Source organism: Podarcis tiliguerta (assembly GCF_965153285.1).
Source record: "Podarcis tiliguerta genome assembly, chromosome: 9".
Taxonomy (NCBI): domain Eukaryota; kingdom Metazoa; phylum Chordata; class Lepidosauria; order Squamata; family Lacertidae; genus Podarcis; species Podarcis tiliguerta.
Window position 1 is genome coordinate 9847152 of NC_139542.1, and position 13910 is coordinate 9861061.

Consider the following 13910-nt stretch of genomic DNA (forward strand, 5'->3'; position numbering starts at 1 on the left):
TCTGTCTTCAGAACTGTGCCCTTCTGCAAACCACTGTTCAAAATCTATACTGCTCCCCTGCTCTTGGGCAGCTTCAGGATCCTGGTCAGTAGCAGGGGAAGTGGGAGACTCCCACCATTCCTCATCAGAGCAGTACTCCTCAGCCTGGTCTCTGACATTATATGACAATTTTCTCTGGCAGGAGAGAAGCTTCAGGTTGGAACTTTACTGTAGCTGAAGGTTCTAGCCAATGAGGTCAGGACTTGTTCTTCCTGCTTTGCATCCGATTTTCCCATTGGATGGTTTCAGACAATGAACCCGTCCAGCTCAAAATGGGTTGATTGGCTTGTTTTGGAAGCCAGGAAAAGCCCTAGAACACACTAGCATTCTGGCTGAATCAGTCGTACAGTTGGGAGGGATGAACAGGAAAAAAAGTACCAAGAATTTGGCTGAAGAAAACAAACCATCCTTTAAGCTCTTCCCTTTTTCGGGTGAGTGCCATACCCTCCGAGTGTCCCGATTTTCCAGGGACAGTCCCGGAATTGCAAAAGCCATCCTGGCTCCTGATTTGACCCTGGAATGTCCCTATTTCCCCTGCAAGTGCTATTGGTGTGTGTTTAAGGGGTTTTCTGAGTATGGTGGAATGTGTGTGCGCTATGTCCCACACATAGCAATGTGGAGCCAGTGTGGTGTAGTGGTTAAGAGCGGTAGACTCGTAATCTGGTGAACCAGGTTCGCTTCCCCGCTCCTCCACATGCAGCTGCTTAGGCTAGTCACACTTCTCTGAAGTCTCTCAGCCTCACTCACCTCACAGAGTGTTTGTTGTGGGGGAGGAAGGGAAAGGAGATTGTGAGCCGCTTTGAGACTCCTTAAAAGGTAGAGGGACCTCTGACCATTAGGTCCAGTCACGGACAACTCTGGGGTTGTGGCGCTCATCTCGCTTTATTGGCCAAGGGAGCCGGCGTACAGCTTCCGGGTCATGTGGCCAGCATGACTAAGCCGCTTCTGGCGAACCAGAGCAGCGCACGGAAATGCCATTTGCCTTCCCGCCAGAGCAGTACCTATTTATCTACTTGCACTTTGACTTGCTTTCGAACTGCTAGGTTGGCAGGAGCAGGGACCGAGCAACGGGAGCTCACCCTGTTGCGGGGACTCGAACCACCGACCTTCTGATCGGCAAGCCCTAGGCTCTGTGGTTTAACCCACAGTGCCACCCGCGTCCCTTGAGACTCCTTAGGGTAGTGATAAAGCGGGATATCAAATCCAAACTCCTCCTCTTCCATTGGTGTGGAGGTGGTGTGGAGTCAGAAATGTCCCCATTTCTATCTGAGAAATGTTGGGAGAGTATGGAGTGCTGGGAAGAATGGAAAACACAAGACTGTTGAACATGACGTGCGGACATGTTTATGTGCTTCTGCTTCCTGCAGCTAGGGCAGCCAAACAGGTTGCGCTCCCCTAGATCTGCCTTTGTTGGGGGTAGAGGGCTTTGAGGTGTGTCAGAAATTGCCCTCATTTGGGCGAGAGGAGAGCGGAGGAGACTAATCCAATGGCGGGAGCTGTTTAACAGTTGAACGGACTACTTCAGAAGGAGGTGGGCTCTCCTTTTTTGGGGTTTTATAAACAGAGATTGGCTAGCCAGAGATTTCTGATTTGTGGTCTCTTGTGGCCCTACAATTCTATGAACAGCAAGAGTATCTCCTATCAGATCTTAATTTCTTCAAAGTGCAGCACAGGGTTCCCTCTCCCATTTCTCATACCACACCGGTGGCATAGGGTGGGTTGCCAGTGTCCGGGGCCGTTCTACCCATCTGAGAAGCTCCTAACGTTTCTTCCCTTCTCCAAAGAGCTTCTTGAACAATCGGAAAGGACAGGGTTGTGAGCTGCCTGCCATTTTACTTACCCACAATGCCCCAGTGGTGCACTGCTATGGCACAATGTGGGCAATTTAAAATGGCGGGCTGCTTCGTAGGCCCAATTCCTACTACCAGTTAAGCCCATGGCTGAAGAAATGGATGGGTGGCAGTGCCAAACTTTTGTGTCATGTGGACTTTGCCATGATACCTGACCCCAACAGCTGCCCAGGGTTGCTAGCTGCTGATGTCAGCTGTTTGATGGGCTTCATGTTTCTGTACTCCAAAAAGCAAGAGGCTATATCACACATCTCTCTTTTTGCATCTCAGCCTTCAGAGGAGCTATCCTGATCCAAACGTGGTATCGACGCTATGTGGCCCGGCTTGAAATGCGCCGAAGATGCACATGGCGCATATTTCAGTCCATAGAGTATGCGGGAGAGCTGGATCATCTCAAGGTATGATGGCAAAGGAGGAAGGCAGAGGGAAAATCCTTCCTTCTGCCTGTTCTAGTTTTACTGTTGGTAGCGATAAAAGGAATTTAGCGCTCAGAATTATTCTCCTGATTCTCATCTGCCCCCAACACAGCCCAGACTTGGCTAGAAGTACAACAGCAGGGAGCATTCGGTTTGGAACCTAAGGGTTAATTCTGTTAATAATTAGTAGGTGGTGTGGGGTGGAGGTGTTGCCTAGCAACAAGTCAGAATGGCATGATCCATACGGCCTCGGTCCAGTATACCTGAAGGAGCGTCTCCACCCCCATCGCTCTACCCGGACACTGAGGTCCAGCACCGAGGGCCTTCTGGCGGTTCCCTCACTGCGAGAAGCCAAGTTACAGGGAACCAGGCAGAGGGCCTTCTCGGTAGTGGCGCCCTCCCTGTGGAACGCCCTCCCACCAGATGTCAAAGAGAACAACAACTACCAGACTTTTAGAAGACATCTGAAGGCAGCCCTGTTTAGGGAAGCTTTTAATGTTTGATGTATCACAGTATTTTAATATTCTTTTGGAAGCCGCCCAGAGTGGCTGGGGAAACCCAGCCAGATGGGCGGGGTATAAATAATAAATTATTATTATTATTATTATTATGATCCATGCTGAGGTAACTCGTGCTGATTGGCTGGTTAGTTCTAAGGGAGTTTTCCTCTTGTACGCATAGCTGAATATTTTTCTGATATGTACAAGGCCCAAAGTAAGAGAGACAAAATCTTTCCCCCCTCAAATTATACACTGTTTTGGTTCAGTTGTCCACAGTCAAGTATTATCAGGGTTTCTTTTCTCCCTGGTCTCTATCTGTGTTAGGTGACTTTGCTAACAGAATTCAGTGATCCAAATTCATTCTAAACCCTCTGCCTAAGTACTTTCGTGCAAGCATGACTCAATCCAACAGTGCTCTCATTCAGTCTTTGCTATCCTCTTTTTGAGCTGCGACTCCCATTCGTAATATATGCATATGTATGCATGTATGAGGGACAGAGGAGGCAGAAAACTCCAAACAAACCCAAACAGCCCACTGAGCATCCTCGGTGGCTGCCCAATGATGCAGAGTGTGTGTTGGAAGGAGAAGCACTGAACACTCCAAAATTACATGGCATGTGCCAGTTTCGCACATCTTCTGAATCACATGCAGCTCTGTGTGGCACATTGACCTAGTGTGAGTTGGGGGGCACAGGGTCGGTTGCCCCAAGCACAAAATCGTTAGGGGCACAAAATTTCTTTTTTTCATTTAAAATCAATTTTATTAGATTTTTACAAATACAAATTAGTTACAGTGCCAAATACATATCCATAAAATGAGATTTCTCTGAATCTCGCGACTTCCCCCCATCCCCTCCCTGAGTCCTATTGTCAACATTTCCAACTGCATATTACTTAATAGTCTGTGTTTTGTATCCATCCATGTTGTCCGTAATATTTGTTACATGACAAGAGGGATTAAAATCCTGCTAATGTTTTCATCTGCTTACAGTGGTCTCCTAAATAAGTTATAAACTTTCCCCATTCTTTCTTGAACTTCTTGTTTTCTTGGTCTCTGAGTTTCCCAGTCAGTTTAGCCATTTCCGCATAGTCTAACAGCTTAGTTTGCTATTCCTCTCTAATAGGGACTCTTTCTTCTTTCCACCTCTGGGCTAGTAGCATCCGTGCTGCTGTTGTCGCATACATAAAAAGTATTTTCTGTTCCTTTGGGATGTCGGTACCTATAATTCCTGATAGAAAGGCTTCTGGTTTTTTAACAAAAGATTTTTTAAACATTTCCCCCCTAATTCATTATATATCATTTCCCAGAAGGCCTTTATTACCTTACAAGACCACCACACATGATGAAAGATACCTTCTTTTTCTTTACATTTCCAGCAGGTATTTGTACCTGTTCTGTACTTTTTTGCAAATTTACTAGGAGTTAAATACCACTGGTACATCATTTTCGTACAGTGGTACCTCTGATTGCGAACAGGATCCATTCTGGAGGCCCGTTCACAACATGAACAGAACGCAACCCGCAGTGGCACATCTGCGCACGCGTGGGTTGCGATTAACCGCTTCTGCGCATGCGTGAGCGACAAAACCTGGAAGTAACCCTTTCCGGTACTTCGGGTCGCCGCGGGACGCAACCTGAAAAAAACATATCATGAAGCAAACGTATGATGCGGATGCTGATTGGCAGCCGAGTGTGAATGTGTACTCTGTCTGTTTCTCTCCCTTCCAGCCCAGCCTCTCCACACGGCCCCGGGCTCTGGCAACCCACGCTACGTCACTGGTGTGGCATGAGAAATGGGAGAGGGAACAGTATGGGAGGGAGAGGCTATGGCAGGGGAAGAGAGTACAAAGATGGCTTAATGATAGGCATTGACAGTATTCTTCTTGTCTTCTGCAGCTCAACCATTTCTTTGACTACCTTATGACCTACTTCACGCCAAGCAACAACAAAGACAGTAAGCTCAAAAATGGGGAAATACAGTTTGTATTATATATCACTCTCTCTCTTGTCAGGGCAACTAAATTTGTTGACCTTATATGCGTTTTGCAAACCGATCAAATGTGGAAATGTTGGTACAGTGTACCTCGGTTCTCAAACATCTCTGTTGATGAACATTTTGGAATACGAATGCCGAAAACCTGGAAGTAAGTGCTTCCGTTTCTGAACTCGCCTCGGAAATCGAATGGCTTCCGCTGCATGTTTTTCCATTATCTCAGTTGAATTTGCAGACAGCCCTTTGCACCTTGGTACCACTGTACTACAAATCCTGGATGAATAGCTCTGGAGCAGGGGTCAGCAAACTTTTTCAGCAGGGGCCATTCCCCTGTCCCTCAAACCTTGTGGGGGGCTGGACTATTTTTTTTTGGGGGGGGGGGGAGAACGAATTCATGTGCCCCACAAATAACCCAGAGATGCATTTTAAATAAAAGCACACTTTCTACTCATGTAGAAACATGCCAATTCCCGGACCATCCATGGGCCAGATTTAGAAGGCGATTGGGCCAGATCCAGTCCCTGGGCCTTAGTTTGTCTACCCATGCTCTGGAGTGTACAATCTAGATTTATATTTTGGAAAGCTGCACCTTTAAGAACCATTGGGTTTAACCAAATTGGACACAATGTTAAAGAACAGGCTTTTTTGTCTGTGTTTGGATACCTTCACGTCAAGATGGTTGACTGAACCTTTCAAAATGGCACTGACTTGAACCACGGGCTCTGATTGGTTGGTTTCTTAGGATTCTTGAGCCAATACAAGGCCAACTAACTTGTAGCTAACTGAACAGCACTCAGGTGTGTTAAATTTCATGGTGAGCTCACCTCTTTAACTGTCAGCAGGTGGCCTTTAGAATTGTTTCATTGCCTTCAGACTATTCTGGTGTTTTCAACTGGCGTTGCCATCTGGTTTGTTTGTTTGTTTCTATTACTATTGTGTCTTTTTGGCTGTGGCATGATTTTAATTTCTCTGGCTTTTACGTGATACTTGTAAGATGCCTTTGAGGCTGCATGTGAGAAGGGGGTTGGGAAAAAAGGTCATCAAAGAAACCGACATGCTTATTTTGCATCATAGAATCCTAAGAGTTGGAAGAGACCCACGTTTCCATGTGGAAATAACTAAATTAATGGTTATTATTACCCTGAGTAGTACCAAGTTAAAAACAAAAGAGGAATGCAAATGGGTAAAATTCATGGTAATTGCAGTCAGACAGGTTATAGCGAGTAACTGGAAAAATGCAGAAGAGCTAGGGTTGAACCAATGGAGAAAAAAAACTGAATAATATTATAATTTTAGATACATAGAATGAAAGGGTTTAAGGTCAGTGAGAAAGAGGAGGATTGGTTTGAGAAGATATTGAATTATTTGAGTAGGTTTGAACAATTTGGGGCAATTAAAATGTTAAAAGTTAAATAACCCTTGTGGAAGGAGGAGTGTTAAGGTATATAGAAGTGTACATATGGTTAATTTGAATATGTTATTATTGAATATGTATATTATTGAATATGTATATTATTGAATATTGTATACCCAATGTATCAGCCACCTGGGGGGGTTCACTGTTTGTGTTTTGGTGGTTGGTAAAAATAAAATATTTTTTATTTTAAAAAAAGAGTTGGAAGGGACCCAAGGGTCATCTAGTCCAACCCCCTGCAATGCAGGAAGCTTAGCTAAAATTTACATTGCTGCTGCTGCTGGCCATGGAGAGAATCAAAGAGCCACATTCTAGGAGCCAACCATGTTGGTTTTCATTCCACCCTAGGAGATTTCCTTAACCGCATATTGTCAGAACCTGAAATCATCTTTGACCCCAAGCTCGAAAAACCCATTGAAACCTTTGAATCCGTTGTGGTGCCGGACACCTATGTGGGGCCTCGCCTTTCCTTCCCACTTGTGCCTGAGGATGCCACTAACTTACTGGAAGCGTACCAACACGAGCAAGTAAGTATCTTCATAGTAGCCGTCTATTTTTACCTCAGTTTTCGCTTCCAGAAGCTCCTGCTAGGTCAAGAATGGAACCGAAGGGGAATTTCTGTATCTCAGTGATACACAGCATTTGTGAGGTCCAGGCTGAGAAAGACTCATCTCCTTAAATCCCTGGAGAACCACTGCCAATCATTGTAAGCCTGGGATGAGGGATTTGTGGTCTGCCAGATGTTGTTGCACTACAACTTGTTCATGTTCCTTCTGGGATCATTTGTCCACCTTTGGTCCTATGCCGAAAACATACTTCTTTACCTTGGCCTTTGACACCTGAGCAGGTGCCGTAACTAACCCTAATTTTGCCTGGCGCAAACCATAGGTTGCTATTTGTATAAACCAGGGGTCAGCAAACTTTTTCAGCAGGGGGCCGGTCCCCTGTCCCTCAGACCTTGCTGGGGGCCGGACTATATTTTGAAGAAAAAAAATATGAACGAATTCCTATGCCCCACAAATAACCCAGAGATGCATTTTAAATAAAAGCACACATTCTACTCATGTAAAAACACGCGGATTCCCAGATCGTCCATGGGCCGGATTTAGAAGGCAATTGGGCTGGATCCGGCCCCCTGGCCTTAGTTTGCCTGCCCATGGTATAAATGATAAGCAACCCAACCCCAAAATGCTTTGCTGATTTGGCTTCCCAGTATTTTACACCACAGCCAGTTAGCCGGCAACAGGGCCATGAGGCTGATGGCTCTCAGACCCCGGCCTTAGCAATAGCTGTGGGAATAGACTGTTCCGGAAAGCATGAGTTTGTTTAGAGAAGGGACATCACTTTCTCTGCCCTTACTGAGGATGTTGTCAACACACTCTGTCTGTGTGACGTCATGGCTATTTGTGTTGCAAGGATTTTTAAGGTACCTGTGACCCACCCAAATTGTGTCCAAGAATTGACAGATGCAGCAGTGGAGAAAAAGAACGTGATATTTATTGCTGAGCAATAATTGACCCAGTGGAATGATTTCCAAAGACTGGGCCCCGGGCTCTAGCACCCTGAGGCGTTATACCTGAGTACATACATGACATACCGTATTTTTCGCTCTATAAGACGCACCTAGTTTTTGGAGGAGGAAAACAAGAAAAAAAATATTCTGAATCTCAGAAGCCAGAACAACAAGAGGGATCACTGCGCAGCGAAAGCAGCGATCCCTCTTGCTGTTCTGGCTTCTGGGATAGCTGCGCAGCCTGCATTCACTCCATAAGACGCACACACATTTCCTCTTACTTTTTAGGAGGGAAAAAGTGAGTCTTATAGAGCAAAAAATACGGTAATCGAATACATTCGCACACGGCAGCAAAAATAAGACCAATGAGCGCATTCAAGCCTTGCCCCCTGATCATGTAAAGAGTTCCCTCCCAACTTCTGCTTTCTTCAGTCTGAACATTCAGTGTAACCTTTCCCCTGATTTATGGCAAGAAGGAGAAAAGGAAACTTAAGGCGAAAGGAACTTTGACCGTTACATTCTCCTACGCGGCATCTGCTATACAGGGACATTTGCGGTTAGCATCTTCCTGTTTTTAGCTGCTCGGGACCCTGTCTGGACGGGGGGGAAGTGCCAGCACATCAGATCTTTTGCTTCCCCCTTATGTTAGCGAGACATTGAGAAGAACATAGGAAGGGAACTGGGGCAGAATTCCTTTAGGATTTTTCAAATCTAAGCAATTTGCTCTAAGCTTTGCAGAAGCCTTCATGATTCAAACATGGATTATATAAAAATCATCATAGAAATATTTGGTTATATATGGATATATGAATAACTGATTATAAGAAAGGATAAGGGTAAAATTCCTCCAGGTGGTCCTGCTTCATTTGGAGAAAGGTCGACTTTAGCCCTGGGAGCATCTTGGTGACTGTACCCTAGGTATCCGAAATGGGAGCAGACGGTTTAGGGACTTCTGCTGGAGCGTTAAAGCTGCACCTGCTCCTAGGCTAAACTTTGATATTTGCAAACAGATGCAAATGCTGCAAAAAGCCATAGGACACCAAATCTGACTAAAGTCCTCCGCCCCAGAAATCTCCCACCACTTGGAAAATTGGGGCATGCATAACGCTGTGTTGTTGTTTTTAAATTGTGAACTGCCTAGTTTCTGTAGAAATGCGGGGTATAAATTAGCGCAAGTAAACACTTAATTGCTTCCCCCGAAGGATCCTGGGAATTGTAGTTTGAGAGGCGAGCCAGCGCTGTTCTCCTCGATGGCTTTCTGTAATTTCCTCACTTTCTCCCAGTAGCATCTTCATGCTTACTATGTCCTAAGACTCTTGAGTGAGACTGAAAAGCATCTTGCCCAGCTTCCCAACATCACCTGCATCTCCACCTGCTACAGTGAGGAGATCACTGTATGTGGTAAGTGCTGTTGTTTACCAACGCTGCTGAGGTACGTGCCTCAAGCACCGCCTCAGCCCATGTGATCTAATCCAGACCCTGCGCTCATTATTTGAGGTGCTTCTTCATGTGCCAGCTCCATGAGAGGTACGGAGGGCGGCAACGCGAAAACAGGCCTTTTCTGTGGTGGCTCCCCACTTGTAGAATGTTCTCCCCAGGGAGATTTGCCTGGTGCCATAATGATATATTTTAAGGCACTGGGCAAAAAGTTTTCACTCTCTCCAGGCCTTTTGTCTTTAACTACCTGTGGCTTTTTAAAAGTGGCTGGGATGTTTTTAATGTATTGTTATAGGTTTGTAGGTGCTAGAATTTAATTAAGGCTTGGGGCATCAGAAGCCAATTAGGATAATCTAGTCTCCTGTGTAAGGTGATGGCTGGACCCGTGGGTGTATTTGACCTGTGTATTTCCAAACCCTCTGATATTAGCATGTGTGGAAAGCTAATTTTGTTAGGCAAGCTTCCTAAACTGTGTATTAGGCACCTCTAAAGCCTAGGAAATCAGCTTGTATTAAAAGCTCATTAACTCAGCCTCATTTCCTTGGAGGTGTTATCCTGTGGGGGTATTGATCCATTAGCACAGCAATGGCTCAAAGGAAACTCTGTGGGATGACAATCTGTCCTAAATCATCCAACATACCAACAAATTGGAGATAAGAGGAACAGGTGTGTAACTGAAACAGATCTGGAGAAGGGAGACAGGTGAGGGAGACAGGTTGGGCATCTACAACAGAGTGCCCTTTGCTAGGATACTAGTAGCTGCCCTTTCCCCACTCTTAACATGAAAGAGCAGTGTGCCTCTAAGAACGTACAAAGTGCATTTTCTTCCAAATATTAATGAACTGTAGTCTGTACCTTTCTTCCACATTTAAACATAAGAAGCAGGGCTAATGAACATTGCTTCCATTCAGATAAGTTCCAACATCTGCCTTTAGAAACCAGGCACTGCCTGTTAGGATATTTCCGTTCCACCTTAAAAGGGAGCAGGATGTTTGTGTCACAGCCTGCGTATTTTCCTGTTTCACAGGATGTTTATGTTGTGTCTTTTGCTTTCGTTTCTCTCTCTGCCGGAGACTCTGAAGCAGGCAGTCATGTTTTTCTTTGTTCTGATCAACGCTGAATAAACTTGTACATAATGCTCTCCTGGGTGCATCTTTCGCTGTGTGCATATCTGCTGATAGAGCGTGCTCGGCTCTGGAATGTGGGAAGCTATTTCTGGAGCTCGTGCCGCTAATTGCTGATACTGCGTGTCTACGGGAGATCAATGGACGTCCGGAGACGACGTGGAGTCGAGATGGACTTTGTCTCCCTGGCAGTATCCCAACACTGCCCCCCCCACCTTTCTTAACAAACTGTATAACTTGTTTTCCATGGGAAAGTAATGTGATTAAAGAAACCCTGGTAGAGCAGAAACAACTCTTGCTGGTCCAGAAAGGAAACCTATGATGGTGTTGTGGACTGGTTGGACTCAGAGGAATGGTGGGAGGAACCAGCTGGGGAATCCCCAAGGGAAGAAGGCACAGAACCAGGAGAGGGATGATAAGGGCAGAGGAGAGATTGACTATGTGAAGGGGCATACTCCCTGATTGCTTGGGGGGGGGGGAAACCTGGAGAGGAGGAGGCTTAGGCAGCTGTGGAGAGACAGGGACTTTCTATCTCAGCAACTGCTTCATGGGGGCAAGACCTGCCAGAGACAAGTCGCTGCGCCCATTAGGCCCGACACTCCTGTGCAGATGGTGGTTTTGCTAATAAAGAGTTAACTTCAGCTTGCTCCGTGCAATTTACTGCTGGCTCGCTTCTGGCAGATGGTGACAGGCAGACCTTAATGGGGAGAAAAGCCACAGTTCCCTGGGAAATACAGTGGTGCCCCGCAAGACGAATGCCTCGCAAGACGGAAAACCCGCTAGACGAAAGGGTTTTCCGTTTTTCAATGCGCTTTGCAGGACGAATTTCCCTATGGGCTTGCTTCGCAAGACGAAAATGTCTTGCGAGTCTTGAGATTTTTTTTCGCTCCCCACCCCCTTTTTCTAAGCCGCTAAGCCGCTAATAGCCTTTTAGCAGCTAATCCGCTAATCCCTTAAGCCTTTAATAGCCGCTAATAGCCGCTAAACCGCTAATAGCGCTAATCCGCTAATAGGGTTGCTTCGCAAGACGAAAAAACCGCTAGACGAAGAGACTCGCGAAATGGATTATTTTCGTCTTGCAAGGCACCACTGTATAACCTTGCTCAGTGCGATTTACTGCTGGCTCGCTTCTGGCAGATAGTGACAGGCAGACCTTCATGGGGAGAAAAGCCACCATTCCCAGGAAAATATAACCACAGTTCCCAGGTCCAATGGTATGGTCCGAAAGCACATGGCACCACCAGCTTGCTGAAGCTAAGCAGGTTTGGGGCTGGTCAGTGCAGGGAAGGGGGACGACCTGCGAACTACCAAATAACACGTTGGGTTTCACAGCAGAAGGAATGTGGGCTGTAGAACGTGAGAGGGGGGTGGGAATGTGAATAAACCAGCACCATGAAAGGAATACACTGCTTGATGTGAAATGCTTATAACTTTAAACCACAAAGCCGACTTTTTGCCCCCTTCATTTATTAGGAGATTTGCACGGACAGCTGAGTGACTTGTTCCTCATTTTCTACAAGGTACGTAAAGAATACGTCTTCACATTACATGTACAGCCGCCTGCCAAAATGCAACATATATATATTTTTGGAATCATTTTTATTTGATTTTACATATATAAATTTATAACAATCCAAATGCAAATCCATGTATAGAAGTTACTCTGAATCTCGAGACTTCCCCCCCTTCCCTCCACAGGTCCTATTGTCAACATTTACAACTGCATATTATTCCATAATCTATACTCTGTATCCATCCATATTATCCTTCGTATTTGTTACATTACAAGTGGGATTAAAATCCTGCTAATGTTTTCATCTGCTTACAGTGGTCTCTTAAATAAATTATATAAATTTATTTAAGAGACTCTTTTTTTAAAAAAATTGTTCTCTTGGTTCCTGAGCTTTCTGGTCAGCTTTGCCATTTCTTTTCTTTTTAAAAAAATAATTTTTATTGAATGATTTTATGTTACAAAAAAAACATTACAACCATACTACCACTAAATATAATTGAGGAAAAAAAATTATGAAAATGAAGGTTTACTTCATCCACCCCAGTACACCTGGCCAGAACTAGTTAGGATGATGCTTCCCTTAAAAAATAATAATAATAATAATAATTTTTATTTATACCCCACCCTCCCCAGCCAGAGCCGGGCTCAGGGTGGCTAACACCAGTAAAATTACAATAAAAACATAATAGGGGAAAAAATAAATTTAAAATACAGGTTAAAATACTGTATTTAAAATGCAGCCTCATTTTAAAAGTAGCCCATAGATAAAAACCATAAGGGGAGGAAAACTTAAGGGTCAGACTGAGTCCAAACCAAAGGCCAGGCGGAACAGCTCTGTCTTGCTGGCCCTGCGGAAAGATGTCAAGTCCGGCAGGGCCCTAGTCTCTTGTGACAGAGTGTTCCACCACGTTGGGGCCAGTACTGAAAAGGCCCTGGCCCTGGTTGAGACCAATCTAACCATCTTGGGACCTCCAAAATGTTGTCATTTGTAGACCTTAAGGTCCTCCGCGGGGCATACCAGGAGAGGCGGTCCCATAGGTACATGGGTCCTAGGCCACAAAAGAGTGTATCTGCCCCCTGACCCATCTGCCTGGGTAGGATTGCTCTGCCTGTGTTGTTGGGTAAAGGTGTCAGGTTGTCCCCTTGCCTTTAAATTTACAGTTGAATTGGGAGATGAGGTAGCTGTGGTTTCTCCCATTCTTCCCCCCCTTCTGTGTCCTCCTGTCAAGCCTATTCCCCTCACCTGTGGCTTGTGGAATTCCTTACTGGAGATCTTCTCAAAGTATTGCAGAGTGGGAGCTGTGGAGGGTGGCTGGTAGAAACTTCCAACCATTTTGTCTCCAAATTTAGCATTTGGTAAGCATTTGGCATGTGGGTGGCGCTGTGGTCTAAACCACAGAGCCTAGGGCTTGCCGATCAGAAGGTTGGTGGTTTGAATCCCCGCGACGGGGTGAGCTCCTGTTGCTCGGTCCCAGCTCCTGCCAACCTAGCAGTTTGAAAGCACGTCAAAGTGCAAGTAGATAAATAGGTACCTCTCCGGCGGGAAGGTAGACGGCATTTCCGTGCACTGCTCTGGTTCACCAGAAGCGTCTTAGTCATGCTGGCCACATGACCTGGAAACTGTACGCCGGCTCCCTCGACCAGTAAAGCGAGATGAGCGCTGAAACCCCAGAGTCGTCCACGACTGGACCTAATGGTCAGATGTCCCTTTACCTTTACCTTAAGCATTTGGCGTGTGGGTGGAGCTGTGGTCTAAACCACAGAGCGTAGGGCTTGCCGATCAGAAGGTTGGTGGTTTGAATCCCCGCGACGGGGTGAGCTCCTGTTGCTCCTGCCAACCTAGCAGTTCAAAAGCATGTCAAAGTGCAAGTAGATAAATAGGTACCTCTCCGGCGGGAAGGTAGACGGCATTTCCGTGCGCTGCTCTGGTTCACCAGAAGCGGCTTAGTCATGCTGGCCGCAAGACCCGGAAAAACTGTCTGCGGACAAACACCGGCTCCCTTGGCCAGTAAAGCGAGATGAGAGCCGCAACCCCAGAGTCGTTCACGACTGGACTTAACTGTCAGGGATCCTTTACCTAAGCACTTTCTGGATGACTGTTGTTGTTTTT

At 45.8% G+C, this 13910-nt stretch overlaps 1 protein-coding gene across 1 annotated transcript in view; it reads left to right on the forward strand.

Moving 5' to 3' along the window:
* Positions 1-313: 313 nt before the first annotated feature.
* The window catches only part of PPEF2 (protein phosphatase with EF-hand domain 2), a 29889-nt gene continuing 16292 nt past the window's right edge, over positions 314-13910 (forward strand). The window contains exons 1-6 of the mRNA XM_083398365.1: positions 314-470; positions 2160-2287; positions 4703-4760; positions 6562-6740; positions 9013-9127; positions 11761-11807. Of these exons, the coding sequence (XP_083254491.1) occupies positions 398-470; positions 2160-2287; positions 4703-4760; positions 6562-6740; positions 9013-9127; positions 11761-11807 (600 nt within the window). The 5' untranslated portion in view covers positions 314-397. The remainder of the gene's footprint in view (positions 471-2159; positions 2288-4702; positions 4761-6561; positions 6741-9012; positions 9128-11760; positions 11808-13910) is intronic.